The sequence below is a fragment of the Trichosurus vulpecula genome, chromosome 1 (genome assembly GCF_011100635.1).
Source record: "Trichosurus vulpecula isolate mTriVul1 chromosome 1, mTriVul1.pri, whole genome shotgun sequence".
In the NCBI taxonomy this organism is placed as follows: Eukaryota; Metazoa; Chordata; class Mammalia; order Diprotodontia; family Phalangeridae; genus Trichosurus; species Trichosurus vulpecula.
Window position 1 is genome coordinate 378,191,446 of NC_050573.1, and position 18,902 is coordinate 378,210,347.

At 42.0% G+C, this 18,902-nt stretch overlaps 1 protein-coding gene across 1 annotated transcript in view; it reads right to left on the bottom strand.

The window, feature by feature from the left end:
• LOXHD1 (lipoxygenase homology domains 1) overlaps nt 1-18,902 on the bottom strand; it is a 235,433-nt gene that overhangs the window by 194,140 nt on the left and 22,391 nt on the right. The window contains exons 3-4 of the mRNA XM_036746173.1: nt 12,897-12,977; nt 11,337-11,521 (exon numbers count right to left, since the gene is read on the bottom strand). Coding sequence (XP_036602068.1) covers nt 11,337-11,521; nt 12,897-12,977 — 266 coding nt within the window. The remainder of the gene's footprint in view (nt 1-11,336; nt 11,522-12,896; nt 12,978-18,902) is intronic.

Here is an 18,902-nt window from a genome sequence, read left to right on the forward strand (position 1 = left end):
TGTTTGGTTTTGGTTTTTTGGAGGGGGAGGGCAGGGCAATTGGGGTTAAGTGACTTGCCCAAGTTAGTAAATGTGTCAAGTGTCTGAGGCCGCATTTGAACTCAGGTCCTCCTGACTCCAAGGCCAGTGCTCTACTCACTGCACCACCTACCTGCCCCTAAAGAGGATGTTTTCATGGGCTATAAATGCATCAGTCATAAGCTTTTATATGTTGCTTTATTTTACTTTTATTCTAGCCCTTCAGCAAAGATATTTTTTGAGGAACTCAACTCTTTTCTAGGGACAAGATTATAATCCTAGAAATCCGAGAAAGAATTTATCTAGTCCAACCCCATCATTTTACAGATAAGAAAATTGAGGCCCCAGGGAGGTTAAGTGACTGGTCACACAAGTCGTAGGTGTCAGAGGTAGGATTTGAACTGAGGCCCTCAGAGCCCAGAGCCAGTTCTCTTTTCCCTGACCCCCTGAAAGCCAGGAATGATGGCTGTTAAAGAGAGAGGAAGGTCTATTTCCTGGACAGAGCTCCAGCGCTGATCCATTAGACAGAGAGAAGTCCAGATGAAGTGATTTCTGGAAGTTCTGCTACAGGGGCTGATTCCCCTTTTCCTCTCTTTCCTTATAACCTCTTGTTAGGAATTAACTTCATCAGATTACTTTCCCAATCACAGGATCAAATGATAGCAGGATCCTCCTGGGGTAGAATACAAGATGGGATCCCAGGGAGGAGTGAGGGTTGGAATACTGAGGAGTGTGAGGAGGGCACAGATGGGCTAGAAAAGAATGCAGAGTCCTGAAAGAGAAAGTTGTTGTTGAGTCATTTCAGTCATGTCCAGCTCTTTATTCATGCCCGAGAGACATTCAGAAAGTGGCAAGAGTAGTGGGCAGAACTCCTAACTGTGCCCCCATTCATCTACCTCAGTCCCACTGGCCTCAGCTTGGGTGGGCTTCCCCCAGCACAGCTGGCAGCTGCCAGCCAGGAAGTGGCTTATTTCTCCCCTGATGGTCCCCCTGAAAACCAGTCACAGGGAAACTGTAAAAAGTTTATGACTCACATGTAAATGTCATTAATTACTGGTCCAGCCACCCCGTTTTGATCAGGCAGGCAGTCGTGTCTAGTTTCATTCTTGGCAACTCCTTCCAGATATTCTCTTCAAGTACTAAAAAAGTAATGAGGTGTCATTCTTGGCCTCTAACAGCTGGTGGGAAATAGAGCCAGATTGTCTAAGAGATGAGGCGAGACCCATCTACACAGGGCAATGGAAAGACGAGGAGTCAGGAGACCTAGGCTATAGTCCCGGCTGTATCCCTGACATGCTACAAGGGGCTAGGCATACCCCAACCTCCCCTGGCCCCGGGTTCCCCATCAGTCAAACAAGAATTGTTGTGAGGATCAGATGAAGTAATGGATATATCAAGTACCATTCAAATATTTTTAGTCCAGACCCACAAAAGTAGAAATAACCTGGGTTCAGGTTCCATTCTGATACATACTGGCTATGTGACCCTAGCCAAGTCACGTGATTTGATAGATTGTTGGATTTTGAATCAAAAGACTTGGATTCAAATCCTGCCTCAGCTACTTACTGACCGTGTGACCTTTAGAAAGTTACTACATTTCTCAAGGGGTTGAGCTACATGACCTCTGAAGTCCCTTTTAACTTTAATCTATGATCCTTCTCCTATAAATTGATGAGCAGTTACTGATCTGCTTTAGTAGAAGGGATCTCCTCATTGGGGTGCTCTCTGCGCTGACAAAATCACAGGTCTGGGCCACATACAGGTATGAGCAATTATTACTTCTGTTCTCATTATTTTCCAGTTTCCATATCTCGCATTGACCCCACACACTACTAAGTACTACTCCAGATGTTTCCTGACCTCTCTCTCTTTTTCCAGTATCCTATAGGGATTCCAGGTTCAGAGAACAGAGGTATCTGTCTGGGGCCAACCCCTCAGCGTTCCCTTCTCCTACTCCCAGACATGGATCCCTAAGTAAGCCAAACATTAAAAGAACCACAAGGCATAAGGAGATGCTACATTTCCATTGGCCTTCTGCCTGATTTCTTTCAGCCTCCTGGATGGCTTGATTTTCCCAGCTGTTTAGAATAATGGCAAATCTCAACTTGAATATGTAATTTTGGTGTAAACTAAAATAGCTCTAAGGTCTCCCCTCACACCCAGAAAATCGACAAAGATGAAAAAAAAATGGAAAGAGCCAAATTTGGAGGGGCTGCAGAAAAAGGCACCCTGATACACTGTTGGTGGAGGTGTGAATTGGTCCAAACATGGTGGAAAGCAATTTGGAATTATATTGAGAAAGTGATTAAAAATAGCCATGTCCTTTGATCCAGAGATCTTCACTACTAGGTTTATACATCCCCAAGGAGATCAAAGACAAAAAGAAAAATCCCAAATACACCAAAATATTCATTACATCATTTTGTGGAGGGGGGATAGGAAAAATACAATCTGAAACAAGGTGTCCAGTGATTGAAGAATGGCTAACCAGGGGTGGGGAACCTGCAGCCTCAAGGCCACATGGGGCTCTTTAGGTCCTCAAGTGTGGCCCTCTGACTGAATCCAAATAGGCCATATTTGAGGACCTAGAGGGCCCCATGTGGCCTTGAGGTTGCAGGTTCCCCACCCCTGAAACAAACTGTGGTATATCAAGAAATGGCAAATATGAAGAATTTGGAGAATATACTATATGAACTGATACAGATTGAAGTAAGCAGAGACTTTAAAATGATGAATATGATGGCTTTAACAGTGCAACTGGAAAGAACAACATAAAGAAACTAAAAATTCCATAATTATAACAACCAAGGCACTGGAGAAAATTTGAGAAAATAAACCCCACTCCTTTCATTTGCAAAAACGAAGGACTACGAACGTAGAATTTTGCATTTACTTATCAGACGCAATTGATGTGTTGGTTGATTTGTTAAATTTTCCTTTTTTTATCTTAGTTATAAGAGAAGATTTGCTGGGTAGGAGAGGGGGAGGGGCATAGTCAGAGATGAATGTGATGCAAAACAAAAAATACTAATAAAAATAGGAAAAAACAAAGATACCATTTTGATAACATTTAATACTCCTTACCTCCTCTTTCTGTGTTTTTCACGTACTATTTTGTGTTTCCCTACCCTAACTTCCCCCTGCCCTGATAGTCAGCGCTCTCTGCTTTCCTCAGGTGTCATAACTGAAGAAAGTGGAAAGTCATTTATCCCAAGAATGCAAGAGACTTAATATGTCACCCTTCCCAGGGGCATTTAAGTAAGACCTGGAACTAATAGGTATTTACCTGAAGAAATGAAAATTCTAATAGTGGAATGCTAGAGACCAGTAGGAGAGAGATTTTTGATGAGGAAGATCTTCCTACTTTCCTCTCAAATCTCACTTAGAGGCGAGCTGCCTTCTCTGTATATGGGGAATGCCAGCCCTTGCCTTTGGTGAAGAGATGTGAGAGTTCCCTGTCATTGAAGACCATTAGGGGAACCTACGTTCTCAACTTTCACTTCCAGCTGGATTGAGACTATTTGGGGTTCAGGTTGCAGACACCACATATCACTGTCTTTGGGGCCAGGCTGGGTGAGCACCAGGTGCATGAGCCTCACCTGAACATAATTAACTCAATAGCCTCCCTCATTAATTATTGGCAAAACCCTGCCCCAGACCTCATGGAGCTGGCATGTAGAGAGTAACTGTGAGGTGCCAACAAACACAAGGTTCATATGTTGGGGGACAGAGGAAGCAGGAGCGGCAAGAGAGCTGAATGATTCCCTTCTGTTTCCCTTCACCCCTTAGGCCCTGACTGAGAAGTGTCTGGCCTGTGATTCTTTTAATTTGGTACAGCCAAGGTTAGTCTCATTCACAGATGTTTGCTAGCAATCTTCAATTCACCTCAAATTGATTTAATTCAGTTCAATTCAAACCCCAAAAATATTTATTAACAACTTACTATCCTAATATATGAGGAGCACCGTGCTAAGGTACTGAGGTGACAAATATGAACAATGATGAGAAACTGTCACTCTGATAGGAAGGATGGACACAGTGGTATGCTGGTAAAAGTTTAACAACCAGCTCTCAGAAAGGAAAGGAGAGAGAGAGAGGGAGGGAGGAAGGAAGGAAGGAAGAAAAGTAACCATACCACACTTTTAAGTTTGATCTGCATTCCTAACATTCTTTCCATCACTTAAAATCTAGACAAACAACAAAACAATAAATCACGCCCAGATTTGTAGCATTTGCTGAGTTCTAAGGTGTAAATGCTCACACTGAAAATTTAACAACTGGCTCTGCCAGTAGATGCTGTCTCCAGCACACGCTTGGATGGCATGTAGTTTAGAGGAGAGGTCAAGGAGAGTGTGACCTAAGACGTTTAAGGAAGAAGTTTGCACAGCAAAGGTGGCAACAAAGTTAGGCTTTGAAAGTGGGAAAACTGTCAGAAAATGAAGATGTTCCGAGTTTGAGTGATAAGTCAAGAAAAGACAAGACTCAGCTGGAGAACAAAGGAGCAGTCCAGCTTGGCTGGACACAGAGCACACAAAGGGGAGGGAGTGAAATAAGGTTGGAAAGGAAAACTGAAGTCAGATGGTAGAAGACCTTGTCTGTGTCAACCTGAGCTATTTGTATTTGCAGAAGGCAGGATAGGGCAATGAATAGTTCCATTTGGCTCTAGTGTCCCATGGGCAAAGGAAACTGCTATGAATTAAAATAGGAGAGGTTGGAGCCAGATCTCATAAGGCCTTGAATGTCAGGCTAAGAAATTTGTATTACAATTGTTGGGCAAAGGTAAGTCATTGAAGGTTTTTTGAGCAGAGTAGCTAGCACAATAGGAAGATTACTCTGGTGACAGTGTGAAGTATGGAGTGGAGACAAGAAACACTAAAGCAATGTTTCTTGACATTTTTGTGTTGTCTTGAACCCCTTTGGCAGGCTGGTAAAGCCTATGGACCCTTTTTCAAATCATATTTTTAAATGTAGTCAATAAAATACATCAGATTCTAGAGGCTAATGAAAATAAATAGGTAATTTTTCCCATTCAAGTTCACAGATTCCCCTGAAATCTATGTGATCTATGGACCCCAGATTAAAAACCCCTGCACTACAGGCAGGGAAGACCAGAAGGAGATGCTTATAATAGTTGAGCCAAGAGTTCATAAAATAATCCATTAAGGAGGTTGCAATGGAAGTACAAAGGAAGACATGAATTTGCAAGATACTGCATTGGCAGAATGGACAGAGCTTAACATGTGACTGGATGAAGGATGAAGGGTTGTTGGAGAGTCCAGAAATACTCCAGGGTTTCAAGTTTCAGTGATTGTGAAGACAGTAAATGTCACCAACAGAAATGAGGGAGTTAAAAGGAGGTACAGACTTAGGACAAGAGATAGTGCATTCAGTTTTGGACATGCTGAGTCTGAGATGCTGACGGGACATTAAGGTGGAGTTATCTAGCAGACAGTTGTCAATTCAGTCCTGAAGCTCCGGGGGGAAGTTAGTGTTGGAAATACATGTGTGGCACTTATCAGCAAGAGATGTTTAAAAAAAAAAAAGGAAAAGCATCGTGGGAGTGTATGAGATCACCAAGGGACAGAGTGTGGAGAAAAAGGAAGTCTAAGATTGACCCTAGAGCAACAGCCATACTTAGTGGATAAAAAGATGAAAAGAACTAGGGGGTGAGAAGGATTAGTCAGACAGGTAAGGGGAGAACCAGAGAAGGGTAGTGTCATGGAAGTCAAGGGAAGAGAGTATCGAGGAGGCCAAGGCAGTTAGCAAGGTCAAACACTGCAGAAAAGTCAAGGAGGATAAGGTCTGAGAAAGGCCCCTGGCTTAAGCAGTTCTGGGCCATTGGTGAAGTTGGAGAGAGTAGTCTCAGTAGAGTGGTTGGAATAAAAGGCAGATTACAGGGAGCTGGGGAGTAAATAGGGATCGAGGAAAGGGAACCAGTGAGTGGTCTAAGGCTCCTCTTTCTGGTTTACAAGTGAAAGCAAAGGGACAGATAGGATGACAGCTTGAGGTCAAGGGAAAGTGTCAAGGCTTTTTAAGGATGTGGTAACCTGAGCATGTTTGTGGGCAGATGGAGAGGAACCTGTGTATTGTGACTTGGGTAGGCCTCCTGGCTTTGGTGCCTAAGATACTTTCATCTGCAGAAATCTCAGGGATGGAAGGAGCCTCAAAGGCCTTCTTAGTCAGACCCAGTATTATGTGGCCATGAGAGCCTTTGTCAAATGCCTTTCCTGACATTCAAGCGTCCTTAACGTTCTGCTGATCTAAGAGCAGACAACTCCATCTGAAATGGAGCTGACAGAGTGCTAGGCCTGGAGTCAAGAAGGCCTGAGTTTGAATCTGAACTCAGAAAGCTTACTAGCTCTGTGACCCTGGACAAACCTCTGCTTGCCTCAGTTTTCTTGTCATCAGACAGGGATAATAAAAGCACCTGCCTCATAGAGTTGTTGGGAGGATCAAGTGAGATAACAATGTAAAGTGCTTAGCACAGTCCCTGGCACAAAGTAAGTGCTATGTAAACGTTAGCTGTTAGGGAAGAAGAAGAAGGAGGAGGAGGAGGAAGAGGAGGAGGAGGAGGAGAAATTTGGGCCCAAAGAAGAGATAAAAAAAATGTACCTCCTCCCATTCTTTGCCGAGGTGGGAGATAAGAGGGTGAGCAGAACATTGTATACATGTCAGCCTTGACTGATACGTTAATTTTATCTATCTATCCATCTATCTATCTATTGTTCTTTGAAACAAGAGATGGACCCCTTGCTAGAGGAGTGGGGAAGGAAACACTTGTTGAATATAATATAAAAACTAAAGATATCAAGAAAATTTTCGAATGAAAATGTACTAGGGTCTTGTCAAGAACAGAAGATGAGTTCACCAGCCTTTTGTTTAAAGAATCCACCTTCTTCCCCTTCTTGACTGGAACCCTTACCATATTGACACTTAAAGGTAAATATAATTACAGAAAACAAAGTTAATATGAAAATATAGCCCCAATTAGTTCAGTAATTTTAAATTGATCTTGAAGTCTTCTGTCCTCACAGTTCAAGTTATAACCTTCTGCTCTATTATCCCATTCATTTATTTTCCATAATTTTACAGTTTTATCATTAGTAGATAACATTCAACACTCATTTAACAAGACATTCATTACATTCTTCCAATGATTTCATTCCTTTAGGTTAGGGCACTGTTCTCTCCAGGACACCTCTTTTAAAATGCAGGTGCCTTTGGGAGTGGAACCACCCTGAACCTATTCACACTCTCATATGAGCTGTCAGATGCTTTTATTCTGACAAAAACAGATGAGGCAGCAAGGGCTCTTGGAGACCTTAGTTGGGAATGGGGGGATAGGTGCTGAAAGACAGGACAAGGTCACAAAAAGGGAGGTGAAATGAGACACAAAGTTTGCCAGCTTCACAATTTTGCTTCACACTGGCCCTAATGGGGCGAATAGACCCACAGCCCACTATATGGACACTGCTTGTGATAATGCTGTCTATGTAGGCAATTGGCCAACATAAGAAGTAAATAAGAGGAATTAACCTTGAAAAACATGAGAAAACCACTTTTAAGAAAAGAACAAATTGTGTAGTGTATACACACTTGCATAAAATTTTCAAAAATGGAAAGTCATGAGCTTTTAAAAGTGAATTGTGTTTCTACGGATAAATGGTTTTTAATTCACTTACAAATCATGGCATCACCTTCCTGATGTCATGGTTCTCTTTGAGAACGAAGGACAAACAACAACAGTAATTTCCTACCAACAATGAGGCATCCAAAACCTTTTACACACGTGGGTTTACTAGGAGGTAACAAAACTGTGCTATTATCCAGCCTCTGACTCTTATTAGCTGTGTGATCCTTGGACAAGTCACTTAACCTCTATTTCCTCAACTGTGAAACACGAATAATAGTAACACTTAGCTCCCACAAGTACTGTGAGGATTAAATGAGATCATATTTGTAAAGTGCCTAGCAGAGTACCCAGCACATAGTAGGCACTAAATAAATGCTAGCTATTATTAACAATAATATACATTTACAACAATTACCCTCTGCAAATGGATTCTGCTGATATTTTTACCATCTCCATACCTGCTGTTCTTACATAATTAATTCAATTTGTGGACAAGGATGTTGCTTAGAATATAAAATGTTATGGAAATTTTGAGAAGGTAGATTTATTATGCATACCCTAATGAACTTTTAATCTGATAATATAAAAGATGACTATTTTAATGTTACTTGTGCCTCACACTGTTAAAAAGTGAAATATTAAATGGCTTGGAGAACAAAAAAGCTGGAGAGAAAGTATCAGGGCTATTACAAAATGATTACTAAGGCAGGCTTAAGGAGATGCCATTTATAACTCCATCTTTTCCACCACCTTGGTGTATGACCTTGGAAATGTCGCTTGGCTTCTCTCTCCTTCAAGATACCCCAACTGTGAAATAAGAATGGAAAACAATCTTATAGAAAGGATAAAAAAGTAATCAGTGTCATAAAAGTCAAAATATGCTACAATGGACACTGGAAAACCAAAATACTTTGGCAAGAGTGTAACCAAGGTTGGTGAGACCTGGAAAAGATCTCATACAAGGAACAACTAAATATTCATCCCAAAGAAGAGCAGACCTATTTCCAGGTATGATGAGAGTCACTCACTACTTCCAGGTATTTGAAGGGTTCCCATATAGACGGGCAAAGAGATTTGTTCTAGGTGGCCCAAGAGGGCGGAACCAGGAGCAACGTGTGGATGTTGTGGACAGGCATACCTCAGTCCAATGTACAGAAGAGCCTCCCAACAATTAGAACCATCTAAAAGAGGACTGGGTCGTTTCCACAAAGGGTGAGCACCTCATTACTATGGGTGCTCAGGCACAGGCTGGATGCTTATTTGTCATGGATGATTTTAGTCAAGCACTCATGATTTAGGCAGTGGTTGAATTAAATTATCTCTCAAGTCCTTTCTAACTCTTGCAGTTGTTGTTTGGTTTGTTTTTTAATTCTATGATTCTTTTTTGTTGATCGGCTATGAGCTAGCATCATACAGGATGCTGGGAAGGTTGTAGAAGAAGCCAAGGCCCTGCCCTCAGGGAGCTTACACTGTAGCTGCAGAGACAAAACTTACAGGAATGACTAACATAAGAGAAGGATGTTATAAAATAGTCCCCAAAATCAGGTCAGAGAGTCATAGACCTGAAACTGGAAAGCACCAGAGGCCTCCAACCCAACCTCCTTATTTATTGATGAGGAGAAATATGACTTGCCCAAGGTCACAGAAATAGGAAGTGGCAGAGCTGGGATTCCAATGCCAGGCCTCTGACTCCAACAACTCTTCCATAAGGGGAAGAAATCCTTGCTTGACTTTTTCTATCTTGTAAATTTGATTTTATATACACTGTGCATTTCTCTGAATTGATTCATGATTCAGATACAACTGTAGAAATAACTCACATACTGAGTTAAATTTATAAGAATACAAGTCATCCCCCAATTGATAAATGGGCAAAGGATATGAACAGGCAGTGTTTAGAGGAAGAAATTAAGGCTATCTATAGTCATATGAAAAAATGCTCTAAATCACTATTGATTAGAGAAATGCAAATCAAAACATCTCCTAGGTACCACATAGCACCTATCAGATTGGCTAACTTGACAAAAAAGGAAAATTATAAATGCTGGAGAAAATATGGGAAAATTGGAATACTAATTCATTGTTGATGGAGTTGTGAACTGATCCAACCATTCTGGAGAACAATTTAGAACTATACCCAAAGGGCTATAAAAATGTGCATGCTCTTTGACTAAGCAATACCACTTCTAGGACTATATCCCAAAGAAATCATAAAAATGGGAAAAGGACCCACATGTACAGAAATGTTTATAGCAGCTCTTTTAGTGGTGGCCAAGAACTGGAAATTGAGGGGATGCCCATCAATTGGGGAATGGCTGAACAAGTTCTGGTATATGAATGTAATGGAATACTATTGTGTTATAAGAAATGATGAGTAGATAGACTTCAGAAAAACCTGGAAAGACTTATATGAACTGATGCTGAGTGAAGTGAGCAGAACCAGGAAAACAGTGTACAGAGTAACAGCCACATTGTTTGATGACTGACTTTGACAGACTTAGCTCTTTTCAGCAATGCAAGGACCTAAAACGATTCCAAAAGTCTCATGACGGAAAATGCCATCCATATCCAGAGAAAGAACTGTGGAATCTGAATGAGAGCGAAGCAGACTATTTGTTCTCTTTTTTAGTTTAGTGTAGTTTTTTTCTCTCTCATGGTTCTTCCCATTTGTTCTAATTCTTCTATACAACATGACTAATGTGAAAATATGTTCAATAAGAATGTACATGTAGAGCCTATATTGGATTGCATGCTGTCTTAGGGACGGGGGAGGGGAGGGAGGCAGAGAAAATTTAAAACTTACGGAAGTGCATGTTGAAGACTGAAAATAAATAAATCAGTTTATCTAAAAAAAAAAAAAGAAATAACTCACACGCATAGAACTTTTTAAAACGTCAATGTGTTTTCCTCGTGACAACACCATGAGGTGCATAATTAAAATCTTGTCCCCATTTTGCAGATGAGAAACCTGAAGCTCAGAGATTTAAGCAAATATGGCAGAACTATCATAGAGCACATGATGGTTCATTGTACTTATGCATGATGATAAACCACCTTACATTTTGACTGCTCACGGTGTGAAGTGGGGGGTGGGCGGGTGGGGGAAGGACAATCCATACCTTTGAGATGCCCATACAAACTCTAAATCAGGGCCTCTGAAGCCCAGGTCCAAGCTCAAGTCTGCCTAATTTCAAGTCAGCTGCTTTCTACCTACTAGGCCAATTGCTGTTCGGTCCTTTTTCAGTTGTGCCTGATTCTTCGTGACCCCGTTTGGGGTTTTCTTGGCAAAGATACTGGAGTGGTTTGTCATGTCCTTCTCCAGCTCATTTTACAGATGAGAAAACTGAGGCAAACAAGGTAAAGTGACTTGTCCGAGGTCACACAGCTAATAGGTGTCTAAGGTCAGATGTGAACTCAGGAAAATGAGTCTTCCTGACTCCACCATTGCTGTGTCACCTAGCTATCCCACCTACTAGACCACACTACCTTTTAAACGGAAAAAAAAGTTAGTGAGGGCTAGGTGAACGAGACGGTTTTGGCCTTGAAGAATAAGTAGCATCCCTATAAGTAAAGAAGAATGTTGGGAAGGAGGAGATTAGTTAGAACAAAGATGTCTTGATCGAGACCGGTGAACAAGGCTGACCAGAGTGGCATTACCCACGACCACCCCCAGTGCAATACTTACACCTGGGGACATCCATAGGGGTGAAGCTGGCCAACAGGTCCCGGCACAACTGGCGGTCTCCCTCCACTTTGCTCAGCCAACTAGTGCAGTTGAAATAGTACTTGAGGTGGGGCCTCTTCATGTCAGTCAGGATGACCCTGTCCAAAAACCAGCTGGCACTCAGCCCAGTGTTGTCATGCTCGATTCTAGAGTAGAAGCAAATAACCAAATTGGGGTCAGTGCCAAATGGGGAAAGCAGACCCAGTCGTTTCTTTTATTGGCTAAGTTTTTATGTTTCAACCAGGTCATGGGTTTAGTCCTCACTATGAATCCCCGGAAGTAGATTTACTGATCTGCACACCCACCACATTCCCCCAGTGGTTAGTAAGCTCCTTGAGGACAGGGACTATTCCATCTTTGTTCCTGGGGTCCTTTACTCTCCAGCCCTCAGTTTCCTTATCTATAAAAATAGGGAATTGTTCTAGACCAGGGGTGGGGAACCTATGGCCTTGAGGCCACATGTGGCCTTCCAAATCCTCAAGTGATACTCTTTGACTGAATCCAAACTTCATAGAACAAATACTCTTAATAAAAGGATTTGTTCTGTAAAACATGGACTCAATCAAAAGGCCTCACCCAAGGACCTAGAAGGCTATACGTGGCCTCAAGGCTTCAGATTCCCCACCGGTGTAAACAATCCCTGGGATCCCTTCCACCTCTAAATCCTTAGGATTCTGTGATCACCATGTGGACCAAGACATTCAGCTTTCTTCCACAGCTCTAGTCTGTGTGCCTGTCTGGGAACAGTATCTAACAAAGGCATTTGACCTTAACCTGTCAGGCAATAGGGAGCCTTTATGGGTTCTTCTCTGGCCATCAGGGTGGACAGAACTTCCCTCTCCTCTCCTTATTCAGTTTACCCACACCCCAGAAAGTTTATGGAAAGTTCTGCTAAAGATCGCCATGGGAGAACCCAGAGTTCTACTTGGGATTTCAAGTTCTCAGTTTTGACAGAAGCTCTGAGGTCGATTTTCCCCTATACTTAGTAAGTCAACTTGTCAATCAAGCAATCAACAGATGTTTAAGGGCTTGCTAAGGCTAAATGGTATAGGAAAAAAGAAAAGTTTAAAAAAAGTCCCTGACTTCAAGGGACATTCCACAGGGGTGACAACATGTAATTTACAAGTATATAAAGATACATTTTTTTAAAGATACAATGTAGTTTTAGGAGAGGTGGGCACTAGTAACTGGGCAAAAGCTTTGAACAGAAGCTAAAGCTTGAAATGAGTCTTGAAGGAAAAGAAGAATTCCTTAAGGAGAAGAGAAGAGAAGAGAGCACCTTCCAGGCGCTGGGAATGGCCGGGGCAAGGGCACAAAGACAGAAGCTAGACCATGATGTGTAAGGAACAAAATGAAAGCTGATTTAGCCGGACTCTAGCATGCAGGAAGGAGAGAGAGTCCCATACAGTGGAAACGTAGCTCAGACCAGGTGGTGAAGGATTTTAAAAGCCAAACGAAGGAATCCTGATTTTGATTCTGGAGACAACAGGGAGTCAGTAGAGACCAGGAGAGGATCCTCACCTGATTTTGTAGATGGCACCAACGTTATTGGTTCTTACCCGGAACACATCCACATTGGCTTTTTCAAAGGCAGATTCACTCCTGTGATGTACGGGGACAGAAGTTAGTAAAGACCATCATTCCAGGCCCAGGACCCAGAAAGAATGCCAAAGGTTGAAAACTCCTTCCTGCTCCACCACTTCTCTCCTGGGGCTCAAAGATCTTATTTGATTTGGCTTGGAGGGAAAATGGAGTGTTATGACCATCACCAATGGATGTCAGGGGAGGTAAAAATAATCCCTTGCCTTTAGACAGTCCTTAAACTTTCAAAAGTCCTACCCCATTTAATCCTTGTCAGGCCTCTGAGGGAAGGAAGGGAGGTAATATCACTTCCATTTAAAAAATAATGAAACTGAAGCCAGAAATATTAAGTGACTCACTCACAGTCACACTGCTAGTTAGTGGTGAAGCCATAATTAAATACCTCAGATCAGTTCTTTAGCCTCTGGGGAATGGGGAATGTAGAGAAGGAGTATTCAATGCCTTTGGGGTTCTTGAGTCCGGTAGGTTTCACTGCTCCCCACCCCTTCTCAGGACATAATATGACATCCTCAAAAGGGGATGTAATGGTGGCCCCAAGTAGATGCAAACCTTGGGTACCACTCCAACAGGAGAGGAAATCAGAGTGAACCAGCATAGAAGAAGAGCAAGGTGAGCAAGGTGAGGTAAGCATACTTTGAATCTCACAAACAGTGTGGATAGAGTAGAGAACACACCAGACATTCAGCAGCTGGCAACATCATGGCCTCCAGTCATAACAGGACTGGGGTTGATGAAATCCCCTTTCATTGTTCTTGAACAGACCTAAATTCAATTAGTTTAAAAGCAGCATGGGAGGAGCTTCCCAACACAGCAGCAGCCTTGTTATGGAATCTTCTTACACCATGTTCCTGTTCCAGGAACTCCGGCTGGCTTATCTCTGGTTCTGGTCAAGACCGCCTCTATCTCTCCTCACAGCAGTGGGGACCTGCTCTTCACTAGAGCTGAGCTGATATAGGTTATCTCTAGGTGTTCTAAATGGAGAATACGCTCACATTACAATTAGCAGGCTTGTGAACTGGAAATCTCCATGAGTTCAGATAGTAACCTCAACCCATAGACCAAATTTCAATGAAATATATTGAAAAGTCACATAAATACACAATGATGTCTACTACCATGTAAATGGGAGGAACAAGAAGACAACCAAAACTGAATGCTGCAAAATTACAGTGACCCACTATGCCAGAAAGAAGAGATGTGAAGACGTACCCTCTCCTACTTTTTTGCAGAGGTGGGGGACTATAGGTATAGCGCACTGCATAAAATTGTCAGGTTTTTTCCAATACACTGGTTAGTTTTTGCTGTACTTTATAGAGGTACAAAAGAGGGATGGAATAAAAAAGGGAAATGTAGGTGATATAAAAACAAAGGTATCATTAAATTTTATTTGAATAAAATTGAATACAAATAGCAGCTTTAAAAAAGTTACAGAAGATGTACCTATCCAGATATTTGTATTGGCTGCCATATTGTTTCAAAGTGGTAGCCTGTGTCACAAATCAAATTTCAGGTGTATCTTGATACCCTCCAATTGTTTGTGCCTATTGTCTATTTTTATAAATGAGTGTGCTGTTCATGCCAGAAATTTTATAAGCATTTGCTTTGTGATAAGTCAAGTAGTATTTCTTAGAGGCAAGACGCAAAATCTCTGATAGCTCACACCGTGAGTATAATTTTCAAATGCAGTGGAAGGTGATTTTTAAACTTGTCTATGATATACAAAGGCCTGGGAACAGCACATATTTAACTATACAATATGGTCTGCTGTTTGGAGAGACAGAGATAGAAACAGAGGGAGAGACAAAAAGAGACACTCTTAGCAGTCATGGCCTATGTGTATGTAAAGACAGACAAACATTTCTATATAAAGAGAGAAACCAAGGGAGCTACACACACAGGTCATTATCCTTGATATTCAAAGATGTCTTCATAGTATTAGCAGGATGTTAAAAGAACAGTATTCTATAGAAAGTGAAGTGTCTATGACTCCTTGAGAGATGAAAGATAAGCCTCAGGTCAGGCAGCATCCTTTGACTTTTCCCTCTGAAAGGATGAAGGAAAAGATGATCAGAAACAAGTATCTCCCTCCATTTTCAGGGAATGGAGGAAGATGAGTTGGTGAATAAATTCTGGATAATCCCAAAGGAGGACACTTTTCCAGTTCATTCAGCCAGAGACCCAGGTTGGCAGGATCAACATTCCTAAAACTCCTGTTCCTGATCATTACAAATCCCTACCATCTTGGGGGGTTGGGGGGAAGGGGGAGAGAGACCCTCAGTGGAGAGGAAAGGGACAACAGCCCAATTAGGTGCAATTAACAGAACCCAAAGGAAAGAATCCTCCAGAAAGATTACATGGTCCAAGGAGGACCCTAAGGGGTGAACCAGAAGCCGTATAAGACCAACCTAGAGCTGATGGCCTAACTTAATATAAGAAGCCAGGCAGAAGGAAAGACAGGAATCCGTGGCAATCCTGCTAAATCCAACATGGAGTATTTGAGGGAGGATATACTATAGGGGAGAAGTAGGTAAAAGCAAAACAAGGGTCTGTCTCCTTTCCTGCAACTTTTCAGCCCCCAACAATGTTCTTGATTGGTCATTGAGAACTGGTCACACAGGCTCCTCCATCCCTTACATCTATATTACCCTAGGTCTAGAATCTAGACAGAGAAGAAAGCATGAAAGTTCAGGTAGGTTTAAGACAATTACTTTTCAGGGAATAAAAATCACTAAAAATACGTACTATTTCATCCTTTTGTGGTGAGTGGGGAGAGAAGGGGTGCTACTTTCTTACCTGGGTCCTTCTGGATCTAATAGCAGCATGAGAGAAAGGAGCATGCATCTCCCTTCCAACACACCAGCACCCAACAGAAACCCTGCTGATAACAGCTGCAGGCAAAACATGGCATTGTAGCTTCTGGTCATCCCGATCTAGAGAGCCAGCCCAGATTCAGCCCCTGCCCCAAATGCCATGCATTCTCCATCAGCGAAGTCTTGACAATGGAAATGTGATTTAGAAAGATACATGAGATTCCATCCTTTTGCCATATTGTAAAAGAGGTGACATAGCATCAGGGGCCCTGGTGAAATGGGGAAGGAATCTACCAGGAAGCTACAGGAAGGTGATTTCCTTCTGTTCCTGTGTCAGCTCCTAAGAGAATTACTGCCTCTGGCTGTGGACTGATTGATTGGGACAACACCAAGCATATCATCACATATCTGTTAGGTGCTGAGTACAGACTGTCTGATTATGCTGGTGATTTATTACCTCTGAAACCCCTGCCTTCGTCAAAGGGCAGCTAAGTCATAGGATTTCACTCTACCCCAAAGGCTGCTTATTTTTGTCACTGTGCCTTCAATTAACGTTCATGCCTCACCCTCTACCCCTTTTCGGAATGTCCTCCCCACTCCTCACCCCCCATATGCCTTCTCTCTGCTCATCCAAAATCTGTCCATTCTACAAAGTCCAGTTAAAAAACTCCTCTTCCAGGAAGTCTTCTATGACTAATCCCACTCCGCACTGATTTCATTATTGTATTCCCTCAGTGTTTATATAGCTCATGGCAGTGTTTCCCAACCCAAATTTTATTGTATTCTGATAAAATAACTTAACTCTTTCCTTCAGACTGAGCTGTTCACTGCTTCAGATTCTCAGCAGGTAGGGAAGAGACTAGGAATTATGGGTGGGGGGAACAGGACATGAGGAAAATAAATCCAATTTGTTTTAAATTTATAGGTTTTAAGGAGCTTAGACTTTTAGTAGTAAATGTTCAGCAATCTGAATGTGCCACATGCTAGCAATTGGAAACCATTGTTCTATACTACTCTATCATGCATTGGTCAATTTGTTGTTTTGGAATTCTCCAATTGTTACATGTGCAAACGTCTTCTCTCCCCAAAGTGCAAGCTCCCCTAGGGTAGAAATTGTATCTTCTACTTTTTGGTAACCCCCACAGCTCCTAGCATGGGAGTGGTCAACCGGTAAGTGCTTGGAGCTATTAACCTTCAGGAGAGAAGGAAATTATCTAAGTAAATTATTTCAAAAACTTAATTTATAAACTCCTCTCAAGAGACCAAGCACCTCCATACCTGCCTTAATCCAGAGTGAGCTACAAATGGGGGTCCTGACTCTCCCACAGGCTGCAGACACACACCTGTAAGCCCCTCTGCACCCAGCAAGGAGTGTGATAGAAGAAAGAGAATGGTCTGTTCTTTAGGATCAGCAAGCATCTTTGTGGCTCCTGCAGTCCTGGAATTTGGACCTCACCTACCTAGAACTTTCAGATCTGTCATCCTTTCCAATCTAGCTAACTCTAGATTTGACTTCTATTATCTATCTAGCTTGAAGTATTTACCTAATCTTTTCACACCTATCTACTTGGATTTGACCTGTTACCTTCCTAACCTACAGTATCCAACCAATTCCTCTATCTTTGTCTGCCTGCCTAGACTTGATCCACTGCTCACCTGACCTGGGATTCTTGCCAGACCATCCAGACTCATAGGACTTGATCCCTCCTAGCTCACCCTGCTTTGCTGGTGCTTGCACTATTGAAAAACAAACTGTAAGAATCTATCCTATCCTACTCTGTCCATTCAGATGGCTGTTTAGTTCCTGGTGGCAGTGATGGCCTTCGAAGTAGGTGAACTCAATGACTGCCCAAGAATTATTTCCAGGAAGTCATGAAGGCACCCTCAACAAAAAATTGCCCTCCCTACCATTCTCTAAAGGCTCAGACTCCTTTGCCAGAGAACAAAGCCTTTTATACTCCAAAGAGAGATAAGGCTTAAATTTGAGATCCCTATGGGGTACAGGTTAGAGGGTTTTACATTGATATGAATGGGGGGGCAGTATCAGAGCCTTTTCTGAAAGTTTCATGGGAGGAGGGGTAAAGAGCTGAAGAGTCTTGGATGCTTAGAAAAGAATTGGGGTGCTAGACATGATCTTTGCCCACTTCTTCACGGTTTCAGACTCTCCCCACAGCAGAGTACTACAGCTATTCCATATGGCAAAGAAGATGGATATTTCATGTAGTCTTGTTACCATGCCCATTTCATTTGGATGACAGCCTTCCATGATCAAGTCACTCTTTGAAGTGTAAGGTTTATATGAAGATGATACCCTATTCTGCAGGAATTAACAAAACAGGAAGTTACATTTATATTCCCAAGTCTCATGCCACAACCCACTTTTGAAGGAAACAAGGCCCCAACATGGCTCACAGAGAGGGTCCTATAGAAAATGACGGGCATTTTCTACAGGAATGATGGCACTTGCTCAGAGGAAATCTCAGCCCTTGTGTTCACCCTTCCCAGCTACCCTGCATTTATTGAATATACAATGTAATCTAAAAACAGGACTTATGATCATTAGCCCAAAATCTTAGAGTGGTTCCAAGGTAATACTCTTTTAGTCTCTCTGAAAACCATTCATAGCAGTGAGGCAAAATAGAAGTCACATTGGATTAGGTCTTGGGTCCTAGTCCTAGTTTTGCTATTAGTTCTTTATTAACATGAGCAAGGCATTTCCCTTTTCTGGGCCTCAGTGCCTTGATTTCTTCACATGTAAAATTAAGAGGTTGGACTAGATCAGTGGTTTTGAAAATGTGACTCCCTTGGGGTGTCTATGAAACCCTCCAGGCAGCTGTGAGGTCAAAATTATTTTCATAATAATACCAAAATATTTTCATTTCTAATACATTAAATATTGATAGAGATAACTCACAGAAACAAAAGCTTTTGGGGGGGAGGTTAATAATTTTTAAGAGTATAAAGGGGCCTTAAGACTAAAAAAGTTCAAGAATGTTTTGATTAGCTAATCTCTAAAGTCTCTTCCAGTTTTAACAGTCTTTGCTCTCTCTCCCTCTCCCCCCCACCTCTCTCTCTCTCCCTCTCTGTCTGGCGGGGGGAGGTTATCTCCCCCATT